The 19,170-nt window shown below is 35.9% G+C and overlaps 1 protein-coding gene across 5 annotated transcripts in view; it reads left to right on the top strand.

Moving 5' to 3' along the window:
- The window catches only part of ERC1 (ELKS/RAB6-interacting/CAST family member 1), a 315,358-nt gene that overhangs the window by 106,074 nt on the left and 190,114 nt on the right, over positions 1–19,170 (top strand). For all 5 annotated transcript variants that reach the window (XM_026070417.1, XM_026070415.1, XM_026070416.1 and 2 more), the window contains 3 exons: positions 13,192–13,329; positions 14,735–14,875; positions 16,032–16,172. In XM_026070417.1, coding sequence (XP_025926202.1) covers positions 13,192–13,329; positions 14,735–14,875; positions 16,032–16,172 — 420 coding nt within the window. The remainder of the gene's footprint in view (positions 1–13,191; positions 13,330–14,734; positions 14,876–16,031; positions 16,173–19,170) is intronic.

Raw genomic sequence — 19,170 nt, 5'->3', positions numbered from 1 at the left:
GATGCTAGTAGCTCTGTCAACAAACATGCTTCCTTGTTGTGTAAGAGAGGTTCTTCCTACCGACAGGATGACACAAGGCACATTGGCTGGCTAGATGAATGAGGTTCTTACCTTAATGTTTCCGCAGATCCACCCCTCCCACCCTGCCTCTTACATTCTGGACTATCTCCTGGAGATAGTAGTCAGCACTCTGCAGAATATATCTGCTTCTGCTAGAATCCCTTGACATGTCCCTTTTCCCCTTGGGAGATACCYTTCATTTCTGGGACTCTCGTGAATTCCATCTTAGAGACACTAGCATCTAGTTCCTTGTTTTATCAGTATAAAGATCGTGATTATATCATGCAGGAGAGTGGGAGAAATCTAGAGCCTGTACAGTGTTCTTTTTTAATATTGTCTCTTTAGGTTCATTAGAAGTCATTCTGAAGACAGTTTCTGAGCTCTATGTACGTTAAAATTTATTTGCCTTCTGGTTTTCTTCTCTTCACATCAACCAGAATGAAGCACTCTTGAATGCTACTACATACTAGAAATACTATCTTTTTATTTAGATACTGAAAAATTATTCAGGAGCACCTAGGCTTCTTATAGATGTTCTTGAACAATTAAAGAGCAATTTATATTTACATAAAATTATACAAATGGCTCCCTCATAAGTTAGTTATATTTAGCTTTTCACATGTGAACTGAGTTCATGCATTTACTACTGTTTTCCTCAGAATTATTCTTTCATAAGGTTAGTGGCTGTACTTGGCCCACTCTACCTCTGTAATCATTATTCAAGTAATTTTCCTCTTACTGACTTCTAAGCATATAAACATTTGCTTATTAAGAGCTAATAATGAATATGGCCAGTCATTCTCAAAAAGTATTAAAAATGGTCATTTGCCAATAGCAACCAGAATGTTTGATATGTTGTGGGCCACATGGATTCCATCATCTGTTCTCATTTTTTTGTTGTATCATGGAATCATTCAGAAAAACACTGTTATTATAATTTAAGTAACTCTCATTACTAGTCACCTAAAATATAAGATGCATGGAGAACCTCATATAAATCCTGCATGGTCTTGGAAGATAATAACTCCAAAAATGCGATTTTTAAATACATGGTTTAAAAATAAATCTCAGGGATGTGTAGGACTCACTTCTATTAAACTTCAGTGCAGTGAAATCTGTTTGTGAGTGAATTAATTCATGCYAACATGCACCTGAAGGTGGTTTAGTAAATTATGTGAGATTTCTTAATTGCTGGAAGAGGCAAAAGTTAAATTTGAAAAACTGATTTTTAAGCAAAGAAACTTGTATCTTATTACAATGATTTTCAGTGTATAGTTATGGTTACCAATGCAGCATCCATGTTGGAGAAAGCTACTGGATTCAAAATAAAATTATGGATATTCAGTATTAAGATTTAATGAGTTTTCTGACAGGGCATGTTAAAAGTTGTAATTTATATATGCAGAATATGCTGCTTTATTTTTATACAACCCCCTCTTCTACTGGGAGCTTTGTATGATACCACAACAAAAATAAAAATATCTGGACTATATGCAGCATATATACCTGTATTCCCAGATGAATTATAATACTCTTTCAAAAATCAAGTGTTGTTTTGATGTGTATGAAAGATAGCAAAACAATTTCTTATCTTAAGATATAGTAACACAAGGAAAATTCTCTCAGTTTATGCTGATGTTATTAAAGAAAGAATCTTCCCTATTGCCTTTAGTGACTAAAGTACTTGATTTTTATCTGTTGAAATAATGATTATCCAGTCCTCCTTTTAGATAAGTAGTTTCTAACTACGAAGGAAAGCAGGACTGTGAGGTTAATGGTGTTGGTTGTGTAGTTCAGCTGTTGCAGCTGGCTAATGTAGGTTTGTAAATTGATATGTATTGTCGTAATAGTGTTACAGAAAATGGATAGCAATCGTAAAGTTACAAGGGAACTTCATGGAGTTCCTGGAATTACCTGTTTTCCAGTGTTTCAAAAACTGAAACCACAATTTAACAGATCTATCATATATGGAAGGAATCTTTTTTTGAGTATCCCTCAAAGAGCAGCAGTTGCTTTAATATTATGTCCTTCTTGTGCTTTGAGATAACCTCTTGATTGGCAACACAGAACATTACTCATAGGTAGTGGGACTGACAAATACTGGTTTCTTGAAGGAATCTGGGAAAACGGCCAACTTTGGGGCCCTTTGACTTCATTATAAATTAAATGTGTAGTTTTTTTGGCAAGATAAAGCTAATAAGCTTTGTTGGTGTATTCACTGTCGTACTAGACAAATACAAAGTCCTCGATGATTGAGGAGGCAGGAAAAGCAAGGGCGTGTGCCATTTTTGAGGTTGCTTACATCAGTCTTCCTCGCATGGCTTTTCATTGCTCTCTGGGTTGCAAGACTTTGCAATTTCCGACACTTTGGTCACCGCTGAATTGCTATTCAGGCATTTTCTGCCCCTCAGGGGATTGTCTGAGCTGTGTCTGGAGCAGCTGTTACTGGTTGGGTTAGCCAACTCAGTGAACTGCACTAGAACAAGGAAGGAGTCATTTTTCAGTTCAGATCTATGTTTTGCTTGATTCAAGCATGGTTTTGAACCCACTAGGTTAGAAAATGTTCTATGGTGAGTTTCGACTCAATATTTATACAGTCATTAAAACTGTCATAAGGCACAAGTATGTGAATGGCTTTCAAGCCTGTGATTTCACTATCCAAGGGATGAGAAAAATCCATTCCGGTCCCTGCTCAAGATGGAACGGTGTCACCAGGGGAAATGAGAATCACCTTGTCCCAGAATAACACATGGGCTTGACAGTTGGGAAGCCCTTCCTGCCCTTCAGCCAGTGATGGGTGGTGGAGTGTTTTAAAGAGAACTTCTGGATGAAGAGGACCACACTCTTTCCCTCCCAGCCTTTATTTTTAGTAGAGATTGCAGTGCTGTCTAAAGCAGTCTGTGGTATAAAATGGGAAAGAGTGTGATCAAATAATGGGAGTAATTTAATATATGTGGCTTCTTAAATTCATACATTTTTGGAACACGGACCTTGAGTGAATTTTATTTTGAAGTTTGTTTTTTTCTGTTGCCTATCCCTGTGTTCTGAAGTAACTCTGTAATAGCAGTGATAACAAAATACTCAACAAAAATATATACTCTTGTGTTTAGTATTTACAGTAATACCTTCCTTCTCCCTTTGTATTCATCAGTCTTTCCTTTCAGGGAGAATAAAACAGGGGAATGGCAGCTGGTTGGCCATATTTTACATTGGAACTGGAAACATCCTTCCTTTCTGGAGCTCTCTCCTCTGGTTTAGGGCAATTTTACCTTATGGTATTTCTTTAATCACTGTATTAAATCATTGATTTGGAAGATGGAATTCGGTGTGTGAATCTGAGTCTCATTTAAAATCTCTGTTCAAATTGTACAGCCTTCTGCTTGAGTGTTCCTAAATGATAACACAGATGAAATTTAGTTTGCTGTCAGGATTTCCTTTACAGTCAACATTAAATCCCATGACCCCATCCTGTCCGTCTGTCTGTATCAATGTTTGGTCATCTTCTCTGCTTCCTAATTTCCAATCTTAGCTATTGCAGTGCTGTGATAAGTTAAGCCTTTCCTGTCCTCATGGCTCTTATCATCATCTTCTTCTCTGTGAAGAGCATATGATATGTAGTATGTACTGTGAAAGGATCTAAGTAGAGGTATTTCAGTAGGTATGGCATCTTTACTCTCTGTAGAACCATATCAAAATCTAAAGTAAGGTAGGAAAATAGCATTATCATTCCCAAGTATATGAGATCAAGTTGTCATGGAATGAAGGGTATTTGTTTGACAACAGCAAGCAATGGATCGCTGTACTTGGGGTTTATCCAAGTGAAAAACTTTAATTAATAATTTAATAAGCTTTTCACTTGACACATTTTAAACATGATATATAATCTTGTAAAGCTCAAGCTACTCCAAAACCAACATCTGAGCATCTCAGTTTTATTCTGTTTCTTGCAAAATGGAGTATCAAATCTAAGTTAACATGCACTGGTTCTAAATTTTTCCTTTTTTTATCAGCCTTTTGTAAGAAAGGGAGAGGCTCTTCCAAGATGAAGTAGTTTCAGTCTTCCTTATTTCGAATATTTGGGAACCCCTATTCTGAAAATACTCTGAATTATAGTATTTGTATTTTTTCTGTAGTTAACTTTCCTAAATCAAATCTGTGTACATATATCAGCAAAGTCCATTCTGGGACTTGGTACAGGAAGGACCAAACATTCCCCAAATAGTCATTTTTTTAATCCGTTCATATTTGATATGTCTTAGGAATAAAGCTTTAGAAAGCATAGTCAAAAGAGATTGCTTGGTAATGTCAGGACACACCTGAAAGAAGCATTAGCATGATGCTATTGTGGATGATTAGGCCAGGATTGCAACAAAATGGATGTTATGCATAATTAGATTGCAAAATAATTTACCACAATTATGGTTCTCAATATAAGTCACACTTTAACATATATGAAAGAAATTGAAACTAAATTTACAAACTTAATGTTTCACTGAAGGAGAAGATGAGAAGCAGAATCTATATGAATTTGTTTTGTTATCTATGATGGCAGATTTCTGTTTAAAATTACTTGAGCGAATAAGTGTATTGCCCTGAGATTGGAGCCAACAAATTGTCTTGATAAACAACCCAGTTTGAAATCTTGCTGTGGGTGGATAATGGATACTGACTCTCTCTTAGCTGATCAATRGTGTCAAAAATAAGGAGTCACTAAGTGAAGCTTTAAGRCAAAACAGTGATTTTTTTCTTAATGGATTATATAATTAACCATGGGTGATTAACCAATTGGCTTAGATATTGCTGAAACAAATCTTTTATGATCAGCTTTTATACTTTTGTTAAAAAAATTGCATTTTACATAAAGCATTGTTCATTCATATTTAACCTGCATGCTTTGTGACATAAGCAATATCTATAGGTTAGAGAGAATGCCTCCTCCTGCACCCCTCACTTCAAAAACCTCTTTTATATTGGCCAGTGTCAAAGATGGAATTTTACAACACAAGGACTCTACTTTTGACTAGGTTGACCTATTGATATTAATGAACCTCCTCTGAATGAAGTAATTTCTTAACTAAATTCAACTGTTTTACAGCTGTCTAAGGATGTGACTCATTGCTAACGTGTAATTTTTTCTAGGCAAAAGCTGGGGAACTGAGACAATGCTTAGAAACATGTAAATTGGCTCCCCTGAAAATGTGTATTTCTGTTCATGTACAAAGTCAAAAATCATTTTCCAGTCTTGAGGTCCTCATTTCTTTTGTTTTTACCAGCTTGGACTATGCCAGAGTCTCCTTGGAGCCATGTAAAGAACTGCCTCTCAATATCAGTTTTCAGAAATTGAAAAATTTAGTGACAGGGATTGTGTGTAAAGGTTTTGAAGATGATGCCAGCTGTTTACTAGCAGGATAGAATGACTGCAAACTTAATAATAATATTCTGAGAATATGGTTTTAAGCATCTCTTTTAAATGCTGTTTGGGGTAGGTAATATGACAACAGAGGAGAAATTCTTTACTCTTCTGAAGATACCATAATTACAATTTGGTTTCTGGTGACCGTTCCTGTTGGGTTTGCTTTGAAGTGATCAGTCAACAAAATGGTGTTACCAAAGGGTGATTAAGTATGCAAAGGAAAAGAGGACAAAAGGAAACAAAGGAATGGAAACTTCCCTAGAGATGATTTCTGTAAACATAAGTGAGCTGTTTCTCTGTTTGATGTAAATCTACTTGCAAAGCATCTTTGTGTGAAAAAGCACTGTAAAGAGAATAGTCTTTTGGACCAGTGCCAGTTGTCTGTGGCTCCTTCACCAAAGGTATAAAATAATTAACTGTCTGTAGAAGTTATTAAGTCAAGCTTTGTTATAGCAGAAATTCTTTCTCCATACCATTCTTTTCTCAAGTCAGTCTTGTTGCATAAACATGAATGCAAAGTTAGGGCAGGATAATGCATGAGTTGTATTAGCCGTTCTGTAATTCCCGAATTTTTTTAAGCTTCCTCTTCAGTCTGTGCACAATTTTTTCTTCTTACAAGAGTAGCAATGTGCCTGTTTGTGGCCCATACATTTACCTGACAGTTAAGTGTTTTATGACAGAAATCCACAATTTTTTGTGGTTTCTAGGCTACATAGCTACAGAATGCTTTATTTGTAAAATGAAACACAGTAAAATTTTGTGCTAATTTCAAAGCACTTTGAGCAGATTGGAGATCACAGAAGTAAGAATCAAAAAAAGACTTCATCTTCTGAAAAAGCAAGCAACAATTTTTTTTTTGAAGCTATTCTGAATTTTAACTGGACCTGAGTATCAGCAGATAGGAATATATTATGTATGAGGTACCACTGTGTTGGAGTATCCCCATTTCAAATTCTCTTTTTTGTCCTATCCTCCTCCATGTTCTCCACACTCCCTTTAGCCTTGTTCTCTTTTTTGAGCCTTTACAGTTCAAGATGTCACAGAATCCTGTTATACTAAGCTTAGCAACATCAGGGCATTTCCAAAGTGCAGTGATATAAGAGAGAGACATTTCCAGTGTGGTGATATTGAAAAGATAGTAGTGTTCCAGATAAGCATTGAAGTAGAGCAGTGGTAAAAAGAAGAAAACATATTTCTGAGGCAAAATAAAAATTAATCATGCCTTCACTGGGTAATAAATGGATGTAAAATGAACAAACATTGTCAGTGGATACTGCTTAATTGGACAGTTCACCATCTCTACATTGAAGTGTTAATCTGGACTCTGGAATTTGAAATTTGAAAAAGAGAGAGATGACCGCTGGTATCTTGCACTTCTTAGTGTTTTTAATTTACGTTGTGCTTTACAAGCTTTACAAAACTAGCTGATACACAAACTATTGAGGAATAATTTTCTGTTATCATTCAAGAACAAGAATCTCTGAATATAACTTGGCAACAGCTCAGCCATAATTTCATAAATGGTTTGGATCATAAAGTAAAAAGAGCACACTAAATGCAGTCAAACTTTGGAGGGAACTCTGCCATGGGAGTACCTAGCAGCCAGCCTTGTCCTTCCACACTGAGTAGATATTGTGCCTTCCTGCCCTCAAGCCCACAGATTTCTTCCCACAGAAACTTCAGGGCAGAGAGCAGTGCAGACTGCGATACACCCAGGTCTTGTCTTTAAAAGGAGTTAGGACACAGATGAGTTGCCTGCCTGGACAGGCAGGAGGTACAAGCTTGGACAAGCTTGGAGGTACACCAAGATATTCAACTGGGCATGGCTAGTGTTTGCCAAAACATTAGTGAAAGTAGACAGAAGAGAAATGTCTTAGGTCTATCCCAAATTTTAAAACTACTTAAAAATCTCACCCTCACAACAAGAAGACATGATATGCCTGAAGCTTCAGCTCAGCATCTTGTTGCTAGTCTTAAGAATTTAACTATGAAAATTAACAGCAAGAACCTTACCCTCAGTCTAGCTAATACAACTTGGTAATATGAATGACATCCACTCATGTGACAGATCTTATTTCACTGGGGACTTAAAAGGACACCAGCAACACCTTATACTGGAGGTTCAATGGAGCCACACACAGAAGATCAAATTTTGTGTTTCCATATTTTCCTTTCATTCATGCAGTGGTGAGTTACAGTCTTTCCCTAGGAATTTATGTTAGCACTAAACTAAATGCAGATTTTTGCAAGTCATGCAGAACTGTTGTACTGGTGCTTTTGCAAGATCTGCAGTACAAAGATAGGCATAATGATGATTTTTGCAGTGTGACATTTGTAAAACTGGAGCCTAATCTTATCAAACTGAGCAGTAATATTTGATTATAGGCTTTTGTAATATAAAAAACAGCTTCCAGAAAAACAGTATTATTTACAAATTCACTAGTGTAATTTTCTTGAACATTCTTCAGGGCTTAAGGTGACCTCTCATTACTACATTTTAGGAACAAAATTTCTTGAATTCACTCAATTATCTAGTAAATGTCTTACCCTTTCTTCAGAAACAACTATTTTTTTCTTATGTGAGATACAGCGATATGATCTTGTATATGGGAAATGTTATGTTCTCAACCTGATTCTGATGCAACTCCACTTTTTCCAGCTTTTCAAATATCACCGGGTTGTAGCAGAATAAAGTATGACTACAGGCTATCAACTTTTTATCATGATATCAGTATTCTTACATTGCAGGGAGTGGAGTCTCACTAGAAAGAATTTTAGCTGATTTATCATCACATACCTACTTACTTGCCAACTTTCTCTCCCACACGAGCTTTTTTTCTCCCCCACATGAATATTTMTGACATGGACAGAATCACCTCTGCATGTGACCGGTGAGATTCTGTCATCAACTTGTAGTTATTGACTCTCCAGGTGATGTTGCCAGCAGTGTCAGTACAACATCATGGAAGACTTGTATTGAAAGCTCATAACTTACATAGAGTTTTTATTTATCTGGGCAGCTATGCCATAGAAATAGATCACAAAACATCCCAAACCAGCTGGCTACTTAAATAGCATTTTATAGTACTGCTTCCAGTGGATGAAAGCAAGGATTGGAAAAGTCAAAGGCTTAGCAGTCCCCTGAGGTTCTTTTGTACATCCGCTCTTGATAACAATTAAGGAATATTATCCAGTGTTACACTGATTGTCCATTGTATATTATGATGAAGATGTCATGTTATTGACCAAAACAATATCTTCATGAAGCTGCACTGGGGTAGTGAAGAGTATAAGTAAAGACATTTTCACATGTTTATACAAAAGGTACAGTGAAAGATTTGTCTGCTGGTAAGTAATATAGCTAGCTACTAGAAATTGGAGATACACACAAATGGTAGAAAACATAACAAACTTTCTCAAGAATGAAAAAGATTTTGAATTGAAAATGGACATTTTGCATTTTTAAAAATATTTTCCAAACATTCTTGGATCTTAATTTTTTGAGAGTTGTTTCTCTTCTTTCTTACTGCCAAAGAATGCAAAAGAATGAACTAAGTTACAGGGTTGTTACCACTTTTTTTTTTTTTCCTTTAACCACTTTGCTCCTTTCAGAAGTCAGAGTAGCAAAAAGAAAACTGAAAAAAAGGGAAATGAAAAAGAAGCGTAGTTAATTCTGTTACATCTTGGGTGTTGGAAAAAAGTTTTAATTACAAAGTATCTATCTTTGATTAAAAAACAATATTTTGAAGGGGGAAAAAACTCTTTTACAAAAACAAGGAAAACAAATTGAATGATCAGTGCAAACCCATTTCATTTATTCTAATAGAGAAGTCATTGGTGCAAGAGAAATCAGTTTCTCAGTGTTCAGTTTACACATACCCAAAGGTTGATTCTACAAGAGAATTTCTTGGCTGAAGCACACTGCAAAGGATCTACTAATAACCTACAACTAGATGAATCTGGGGCTTTAATGGTCTTTATGAGTATTTAATTAGATGCATTCCCCTTAATTCCTGGGCTGATTTTTTGTTTTTGTATTTGTGTGGAGTTTTCAGTGAGACTGGTGTTTGCAAAAAGTACGCTTGCCTCCTTGCCCCTGGAACAGGATGCCAAAGGAAACCTCTCTTGCACTTAATCCTGTGCTTCAGGGTTGAAAGGCAAGATAATTAGTTCCATGAAACTAGGAATAAATCGCCCAGGCTGACACAAAATAGTGCCTGACAACTGGCAATGTTGGTATAAAACAAAACAAAGATAAAACACCCCACTCCCCCCCCAAAAAAAAGCTTTCAGTGAAAAAACAGATTTTGGTAAATCCTTATTGATGGTTTGCAGAGCAGATGATTCCAGTGTATGTATACCTTTGCAGTACGCTTAGTGTTTCTAACTTATCCATAGATCCCTGCAAAGTAAGGATGCATAGCAAGAATATAGATTCTTAATAATTTAATGATAATATATATTTTTAATTTTTCCAGTTTAGAAAGTTTGGACAGTAATACATATGCCTTAGGTTTGGAGAGCATTTCAGGGGAAACTTATCATCTTCAGAATGTTTAAACAGTGCTGCCTTAAGCCTTGTCCCTTTCTGTCACCCAGAGGATATTGATGATTCCATTGTGTTTTATTTCATCTTTTGTTGGAGACAAAAGATAGACCAAATTTGGTCACCTATTTTATTTCTATCGGTTATTTCATAATTTGTTACTGTTTTTTTCAGTTCTCTGGGAAAAGTTGATGGTAAAATCAGTATCTTTACGTGACATATGTTATGTATCCTTTTGAAAAGGAGTATCAAGCTGCTTGCAAAGACATAGTAGCAAAATTCTTCATTAATTAACTCTATGGACAAAGCTTCACTTTTTTGTTCAGCTCACATAATTTTGGGGAACCTATGATTTAGCTACTATTTGCTACAGTAGTGCAGGTTTGGGAGAAAAACAGAAGAGAGGCAATTATATTTTTGTTGGCTGTGATTTCGTAAAGGAAATGTTGCATCTATGTTACTATACAAATGTGTGAATTTGGACACATGATTTGAGCCAATTCTAGTTTTCTGTAGTTTAAGGGCATGTCCTTATTGGGAACTATCAGTTCTCTGACCCTGCAAAAAGCACAGTTGTGTGTAGCTTTTTTTTAAATTATTATTATTATTATTGTTATTGTTATTATTATTATTTTGATGACATATAGCTATTAGTGTGACTTGAAACATTTCAGTGTACCTGCAGTTCCCTGGAAACTAAAGAAAAAATGATTTGCTACTCCAGACACGATGAAGCATGCTTGAAGGCTGAAAGAACAGACAGGTTTACACTTTGTACACATTACATTTTCTTGGTATATAGGATGGTGCAGTTGTAATGAAAAGATGCAGTAGTCATATATAATACTGTTATACAGCTGACATTTTACTCTGGTCACAGTAAACAGTGTGTTATTGAAACGTGTAAATGCGTGTGCCGCATTTAGTTTTGTGCTGCATGCCTTGGCAAGCAGCTTAACATATGCTGATGTTGAATTATTTAGCTGTGTCTCTTGTGTGCAGTTTGCTCACAGCAGAAAGTCGCTCTACACTATCCCTTGTTCAGCCAGTTGGAGCCTTTGCTAGAGAGTTTCGCCTCCAGAAGTAAACACCAGTCTAAGAATAGCACACGCTTCTTTGTAGTACATTTTCATGGCTGGCTATCTAAACAGCCAGTCTGTCTAGACAGCTGACGACACTGTAAGCTTATAAGGTCAAGAGCAGCCACGTAGGCTACTCTTGGGGATGTTACCTAGCTCAGTTACTGCATGTGTGGGTGCCATGAGGACTTCTCATTCTAGAACRGTTAGCATTCTGTCAGAGGCTGGTAACTTTTGGCTCCGTGTGCTACAAGCATATGCTAGCAAGGCATTAAAGAATACACAGGRGTGTATAAAGAAATAGGGGTTTTCGGTGTTATGATACACCTATATCTGGGTCACATGAGATGATACTTATCATGCTTTTGCATGCTCTTTAAAGTTTGTTTTGTAGTGTCGTTTGTGTTGTGCTCAAATTTAAATTTTAAGCATAGCTCAGAAGCCTAATACTTTTTTTTAAGAGAAATTAATGAGGAAGATAAGTCAAAGCCAATCTCACTATGTACCTAAAAAAGGAAGAAACTCTATGTAGTTCTTGTTCTGTCACTAATATATAGATTGTGTACAAAGCTGAATCATAAGTGCAAATATACCTGCATAATAGAAATAAATGAAATGGTATGGAGAAAAATATGCCAGGAGGCTCCTTCAGTGGCCATGGTTTCCAAAGGAACTTTAGCAAGGGTTTCCTGCAGTTAGGGCCTTCTTGCTGCCTTCTCCTGGCTTCCACTTGTAACACATCTAACCAGCTTTTGCGATTAAACGTTCGACCTCGTGCACAAGCTTTTAAGTTTATCATTGGTGATGTAGACCTTTTCCTAAAACCATTGTCCGGGAGTGATTTTAATACAGATGGCAACATAGTAGTTGATGGCTCTAAGTAGCCATTTGCTCTGTATTCCCAGCAGCTCAGTTCTTCCAGGGCTGGAGAGTAAAAAGTGGGGGGTAGTTGCTGTATTTCCACTAAGCAAGGAGCTGCTAACTGCTGTTAAGTGCTGGCAGCAGCTCATTTTCCTCTTGTGTGAGTGAGTGCCTTAAGTACAAACACCTGCACTCAGCCATTATAGGAGTTGCTCAGTTTTCTTCTGTGGAGAAATCGAGCTGCATTTGATTCATGAGCTCACAGAAAGACAGGTGAGCCAAAAAGGCAGGCTAGTAATGCTTGCATTTAATTTACTAAGCGCTGGACTAGATAGCCTTTGGGGTTGTCGTGTGAGGTAAATTTCTTTGAAAGATTATCTTGCTACAAGTGTTTTGGAGATAGGTACATTACCTGCCATGTGGCTTTCTCCAGTTTATGATGGACATCTGCTGATGGAAAAAGAAATTGTCAGCAACAACAGCAAAAAGGAAGCAACTCGAAAATCTGTACCCAGTCTAATCCTTCACTGATAAATTTGTTTTTGATGGGTTATCGTAATGTTAATGTGCCAATATGCGTTTGCTTCTTGTGATGTATGTGCATGCATAAAATTTAGCTTTGCTATTGGGTTTTCTTATTTGAATAAAAGATTTTTGGTCTGTCAAAAGATATATTCAGAACTCATAAACTATTAGAATTCTAAATCTGCAGAAAACAAGGACAAGATATTTTCTGTCTGAGGAATGATGCTTTGTACTAGTTCACTATTTAGCAAACCATCATATCAGACAAAAAGCAACATACAAATACAGTGAAGAATGTGACAGTATCTAAGGAAAAACTTAGTCTTCTCCACAACTTTTTAACTATCAAGTGCCTCTTTTATCTGCAGTAGTTTTCTCAAATTTTTCCCATAGGCTAATTATTTCCTTTAGTCACGCACAACATCCTGAGAAATTATGAATAACACCCAGTTTGTACTGTTTGTGTAAACATTATTTAGACTTTCTTGTTCTGAAGTCTTTCCTAATTTTTGAAAAAGTTGCTGAAGCCTTGTTAATATTCATTATTTTTGGTTGCATTTCTTCTTGTTTTGATATAGGCTTATGGGCCTAAGCCGTTGCTTAGTTTCCTTGCTTTAAGAACATTTTTGAGCGTGTATTCCTGATTTTAGTATACTTCTAAGCTGGGTTTGTATTTTTTTTCTTAAAATTCACCTTTCTTCTTTAAGATTGAAAATCTTCAAGAACAGTTAAGAGACAAGGAGAAGCAGATGACCAGTTTGAAGGATCGAGTGAAATCTCTTCAAGCTGACACCACAAACACAGACACTGCCTTGACCACGCTGGAAGAAGCACTTGCAGAAAAAGTGAGCATGAAAAGCAGAAAGTTCCTTGCTTCTAATGGTCCTTCCATTAATAATCTGTCTAAAGACAGCTTTTCCATATGTTTCTTGAACTCTGCATAAAAAATCTCTAACACAATACAGTAGTGACATTGCTTGTCTCTGCCAGGTGAGGAGTGAGGAGAGCCTGTTGCTGAGGGAGCCGATCCCTCACTAGACGGCAGTGGAGGATATTGTGAGTGGCAACCTGTGTTGCCATCCAATATAATAAGCCGGCAGTGCAGTTTTAAGTACTATGAGTAAGGCGAGAGGTAGAGCTGAGCCACAAGCTATTGCTCTAGTCGTTAGCGACTTCTCATAACTTTGTGTGGAAGAAAATAGTGCTCTTTGCTACATTCGTATCCTTGGAGTCCTGCTCACGCTGTTGTCTCTTTGTATGATGCATCTTTGGTACTGCTGTGGGACGCAGTATGTTTCAGCTGTGGATTCATCTGCGTTTTTTTCTTTTTTTAAAGTCAGACCAATGTCTCATTTCATTTTATCTTTTTTCCTCAGATATTTTAATGATGAATTTATTTTTTAAGGTTTGTTATTTCAAATTGGGTTTTAGTTCCCAATATTGAATCAACATGAATAGCCTGGTGCAACTGTATTTCAGTTTCACTATGTTTTCAGCTTTATTGTTCTCACTGTATTTTCRTGCTTGCTCAATTCTCAAGAGATAGTTGACTGAGGAGACAGCAATATTATTTATTCTGTTTTGGTGGGACAACTTTTTAGCATTACAGTATATTTTTTTCTTAATTCCTGGTGAACCAGGGTTACAGCTCCTCCAGTCTGTCAGATTCTATATATGTAAAGCTTTCATAAAGCTTAACCTGAGCTTGGGGTTTTAATAATGAAATTCACTTGTATCCCTTCACCTTTAAAGATAGCCAAGGCTCTGTTGGTATCTGGTGTACAGGAAAATTGGTTTTATTGCCTTCTCTTAACCCACATTCATCCTGGTGTTTCATCTGCACTACAGCTCTTTCTCTCTGAAGGGCTACAGACTTATCTGGACATTTCAGAAAAATAAAACTTAAATAAGTAAAGAAGCCATGTGTATTATATACTGGCATATGTTTTGTAAGTGAAACAAATTTTGATTATCAGAACTAGATAAATTACATTACACTGCAGCAGCACTATGAACGTTCAGACATAAGACAACTGTGGAAACGAACACCCTGATACATCTTAGCAGTGAATCTATAGATTTTTCAAGGTGGTTTTCCTCCTTCTTGAGAAGCTGTTGTACAGCAATAAAGAAAAGAAAATGGCAATATCTTGCACTCATCCTTTACAGTGTGTCAGAAGTGTTGCAATAATACTCAAAAGTTAAACTGACTGAGAGGAATTCTCTTCACAGAGTACTTTCTTTTGTCAGGAAAGGACCATTGAGCGCCTGAAGGAGCAGCGAGACAGAGATGAAAGAGAAAAACAGGAAGAGATCGACAGCTACAAAAAAGATATTAAGGACTTGAAAGAGAAAGTCAGCATTTTACAAGGAGATCTCACAGAGAAAGAGGTTAAGAGCAACAGAATGAGTCTGTTGTATTAGAATTGTTTGTTTTATATATATGTGTGTGTGTGTGTGTGTGTGTGTGTGTATGTATTTTAGATGAAGTAAACTGTTCCTTCATGGTAATGGCCCTTCAACAAGTTTATCTAGTGAAATATACTGTTTGGGAATTTTTTAAACATAAATTTTTCAGAACCATCTTTTTATAGATAGCACACAGTCTTGTTATTTGTGGCAGTTTAATCATAAGTAGTACTAGTGAATGACCAGTCATCAACAATAGCATTTACTGGAGCAAAGCTTATATACAACTGAACGTAAAGAACAAACTTGTTCCTGTTTGAATATGAGGAGGAAAGGACAGAGGCAGAGCAAAGCTGCAGGCACAGAAAGCATACAGATAATGTTTCTTCCTTTATGCAAACAGTATTACTACCTCTTTTGACTCTGAAGAGTCAAAATTTAAGTGGGCTATTGGTGGTGATGCCTACTGGCTAGATAAATTAACCTAATTATATCACAGAAATATAAATGTTTTGTGTTCCTCTCTTGGAATTGTAAAATTCAAATTAACAATCTTATTTCAAAACTCAATCAAGTTAAAGCAATATGAGAAAACTGCACCTAGCAACTGCTAAGATTTTTTTTGTACATGGAAATCAACATTTGACAGGAAAGAAACGAACAGCTTAACACAGAAATGCTTCATGAAACAAGAAGCTGAGAAGTCTATTGGTGATAGGTAGTGTGAATCATTTTCACCCAATAGCAGCTGTATACAGAAAAACTTTGGATACTCTCAATTTTAGATACAGTGGCCAAATCTGCTAAATATATATAATTAATTTTATTTAGACATAATTTTACTTAAACATGACTATCAYTGAAGTACCAGTGCCAGTTTACAGAATCTTTCATCTTTAAAAATTATTTTAAAGTGGACTTAGACAAGGTTTTATTTTGATCCTTAAATCTGAATTAAATCAAGCTGTCTTAAGTCAACTCCATGAACATCCAGTGAATGTTCCAACAAAATGTCTTGTTCTAAATTGGGATCCTGAACACAGTGTGAAGGGATAGGAGGAAAACGGACAAAAAAGGAACTAGCTACTGCATGTAAAAATGTTGTCTTCTTATAGTTACTTTACATCTTTTATTTTAGACATCGTTACTGGATTTGAAGGAACATGCTTCATCTCTAGCTTCATCAGGACTGAAGAAAGATTCGAGACTCAAGACTCTGGAAATTGCACTGGAGCAGAAAAAGGAAGAATGTTTGAAAATGGAAACTCAGCTGAAAAAGGTAATCTTCCTTCATAATTACATATGTAGTGTAAGTAAACAGTGTTAGATAAATTGGATATGTTTATGCACAAGACTTGTTCTTGAGCTTGAGTTCTGTAAATTTGCTTATTAGCAAAGTACTCTGAAGTTTTATCCTTTCAAAACTTGTTACAAGCTAAGCCTGTCAGAAAGCAACTTTCTGATACTGGTGCTAATTTTGAATTTTGTTTACATGCAATGACAGTGGTGCTGACTATGTTTTTTCTTAACAGGTAATAGGAATTACAGACTTAGTCTGCTTCAGTACTATACCCAACAATAAATATACCATTGAACTGGTATACAAGCTAAAAATTTATTAGCTAAACGTTTCACAAGTATCAATTGTCAATGCATATAGGTGTTACTGTAATAAATTCAGATGCATAATTGACACATGGGAATGCATAAAAACAAATGAAAAGAGTAGATCAACAATGACATATGTAGTCTTTTGTTTTAATTTCACTGCCAGTCACAGCTAACACAATTTGAAGGAGTTTGCAGTATAGAAGAATAATACATTATTACAGGCAAGCTAATTTATTTGAACAGAATCTTTGGATTTTCTGTGTGTTGCAAGCCTTCTTTATTTTAGATGTGAGTAGTCCTTATACTGCACCTTTTAGAGGAATACAAATTTTATTTTAACTTAGAATACCAAGTAATAGAGAAGCACCAAAAGCATTAACCAAAATAGTGATGACAATTTTACTTATAAAAAATGCAAAACACAGCACACAGTATTTAAAAAAATTTAAATCTTGGATTGTGGAGTCCTTAGCTATTTCTTTACATCTAGCCGTGAAAAAGAGGAGTGCCTGTGCTTTAGTCTGGAACTCTCCTAGTACCTCAGCTGAATTTGAGAACAAATTCTGAGGCAACAATTAAGAGCTTTTTAGCATTTTGATTGTGTGAGTGCAAAGTGGGTGTTAAGGCACTTGACAATTCTGTGTGAGTGAAACTCCATATACTCATATCTAGACCCATATTATACCAAATAAAACAAACACTGTTCTGTTATCCAGCAAAGTGCATATAGCAAGAATAGAATTGTACACTTTTAACAAGCTCTTTTCAGTGTACCACACAGTAGGTGGGTATTTTAGAAGTCCTGAAGGACCCTTTCATTTTGAATTCGAGATGTCATGAATTGCAGTTTCACCCTTTGACAGTGTGTTTTTGATAATGATTTGAGGAATAAATCATTGCTAAGATTTGCCAGAGATTATTGTAGCAATTGGATAATAGTATTAATTTTGTAGAGAGAGAGATGTACTGGAGACCTTTGTTACCTTTGTTGCTTTTACAAAAATAATACCGACTAGGAGAGCACATATCAAATAAAGTTAAATTATGAAAACACAGTTGTGGAAATTAAATTATTTAAGGAATAATTAGTGATTGTGTATTTAGTGGTTGTGAATGTACTGCTTGTCACTGCTTCCCCAGAGATGACTGTCTCACTATATGGAGTGAGCATCTCAATAGTATGATAGGGTGTGGAGGTTGACCAAAATCTGGTGAAGCACTGCTAGCTAGAAGATGAAGATGCAGTTAATTTGCACTGCAATGACAGCTCTTCATTATAATTCCTTTAGGCCTACCTCTGCTCATTCCATTTTAGAGAGAATTGTTCTTTATTGCTGATATCCAGAAACATTATATAAGGAACCTAAGCCAGTTCATAAGACTATATATTCTTATAGTCTATTCTCTTTGTTTCAGGAAGTAATTAAGAAGATCAATTATTCTCCTGTGATYCTTTCCTGAGGCTTAAAATAGGAAAATAACTAAATGTAAAGTACACTCTTAACTATTCAGAACAACTATTGTACAAATAACTGTATTCTTTATTTGGTTCTGAGAAAAATGGAATAGAAATTCATTGTATTATAAACACAAATACATTCTCATCTTCACATCCAAAGAAACCACCTAATCTCTTTCAGTTAGGATGGTTTCAGTTCTACAAGCAAAGAAAACTGATAACCTACCATTGCCTATGTACAGCCCTTCCATGATACTCTGGATATCTTCTCCTCCTCCTCTGCTTCAGGCATGTTTACATGCTAGGACATTTGGGCAGTTGCTTCCTATGTGGATGCCCTAATCTACTCTCTGGGGTCCTAGTGAGAGAAAATCATCTGTACTTTATTCCTTTTTTAAATACCCTGTGATGTTGGGCTACCGCATTCTTTTCATTCAAGGGAAAGATTTTTTGGTGTTGATAAGTCAGTCCAGAATGATAGTTTAGAAGGGAATTCCAACTGCAGGACTGAGATATGTTTTCATGTAATGAACTGGGCCTTTCCTTCCTCACTTTGTACAAAAGAGCCMACTTGTATCACTGATCCCCCTTGGTTTCTAGAACCACATCACAGTCAATCCTAGTTACTCAAGAAAATATCATTAGTAACCACTTGAATGTGTTTTAAGTTATAAATATGCTTGGATATTTCTTTAAAAGCCTCTTTCCAGTTGTTTTTAATTTGCCAATGTAGTTCATTGTTTGCAGAAAAGTAGAAAAGTGTATTTTTTAAAGGGTTTCTCTCTTTCAATGCATTGCAGATAGCTATTCAAGCAATTTGATATTTCAAAGTGGATTAGTTTCTTCTATCATCTTTGAAACAATTATATGATAGATAATCCAGCTGATTTAATCTTCTAAACACCATTTTACACATCTGCATTATTAACCCTTGCAAATAACTGTCATAGTTCACCTTACAACTAAAGGCTATAAATTAATTTAAAACTGAACTGGAAATGTTCAGAGGAGTTTTATTATGTTAAGTTTTATTGCATTAGCTTAGTGCCGTTTTGCATGAGGTACTTTTGTGAAGGAAGGACTCTCTCTTATGTAGCCCTTAGCAGCAAATGGCAAGAAGTTTTCCTTTCAGGATATTGCCCTTGCAGTTTGAACAGAGGTGTGTTTAACATCAGTCGTGTTTTCCTTTCTTCTATTTCCACTGAAC

This window comes from Apteryx rowi, unplaced genomic scaffold (genome assembly GCF_003343035.1).
Source record: "Apteryx rowi isolate R43461 unplaced genomic scaffold, aptRow1 scaffold_31, whole genome shotgun sequence".
NCBI lineage: Eukaryota > Metazoa > Chordata > Aves > Apterygiformes > Apterygidae > Apteryx > Apteryx rowi.
Note: the sequence above shows the minus strand (reverse complement) of the source record. Positions and strands in the feature narration are given on the sequence as shown.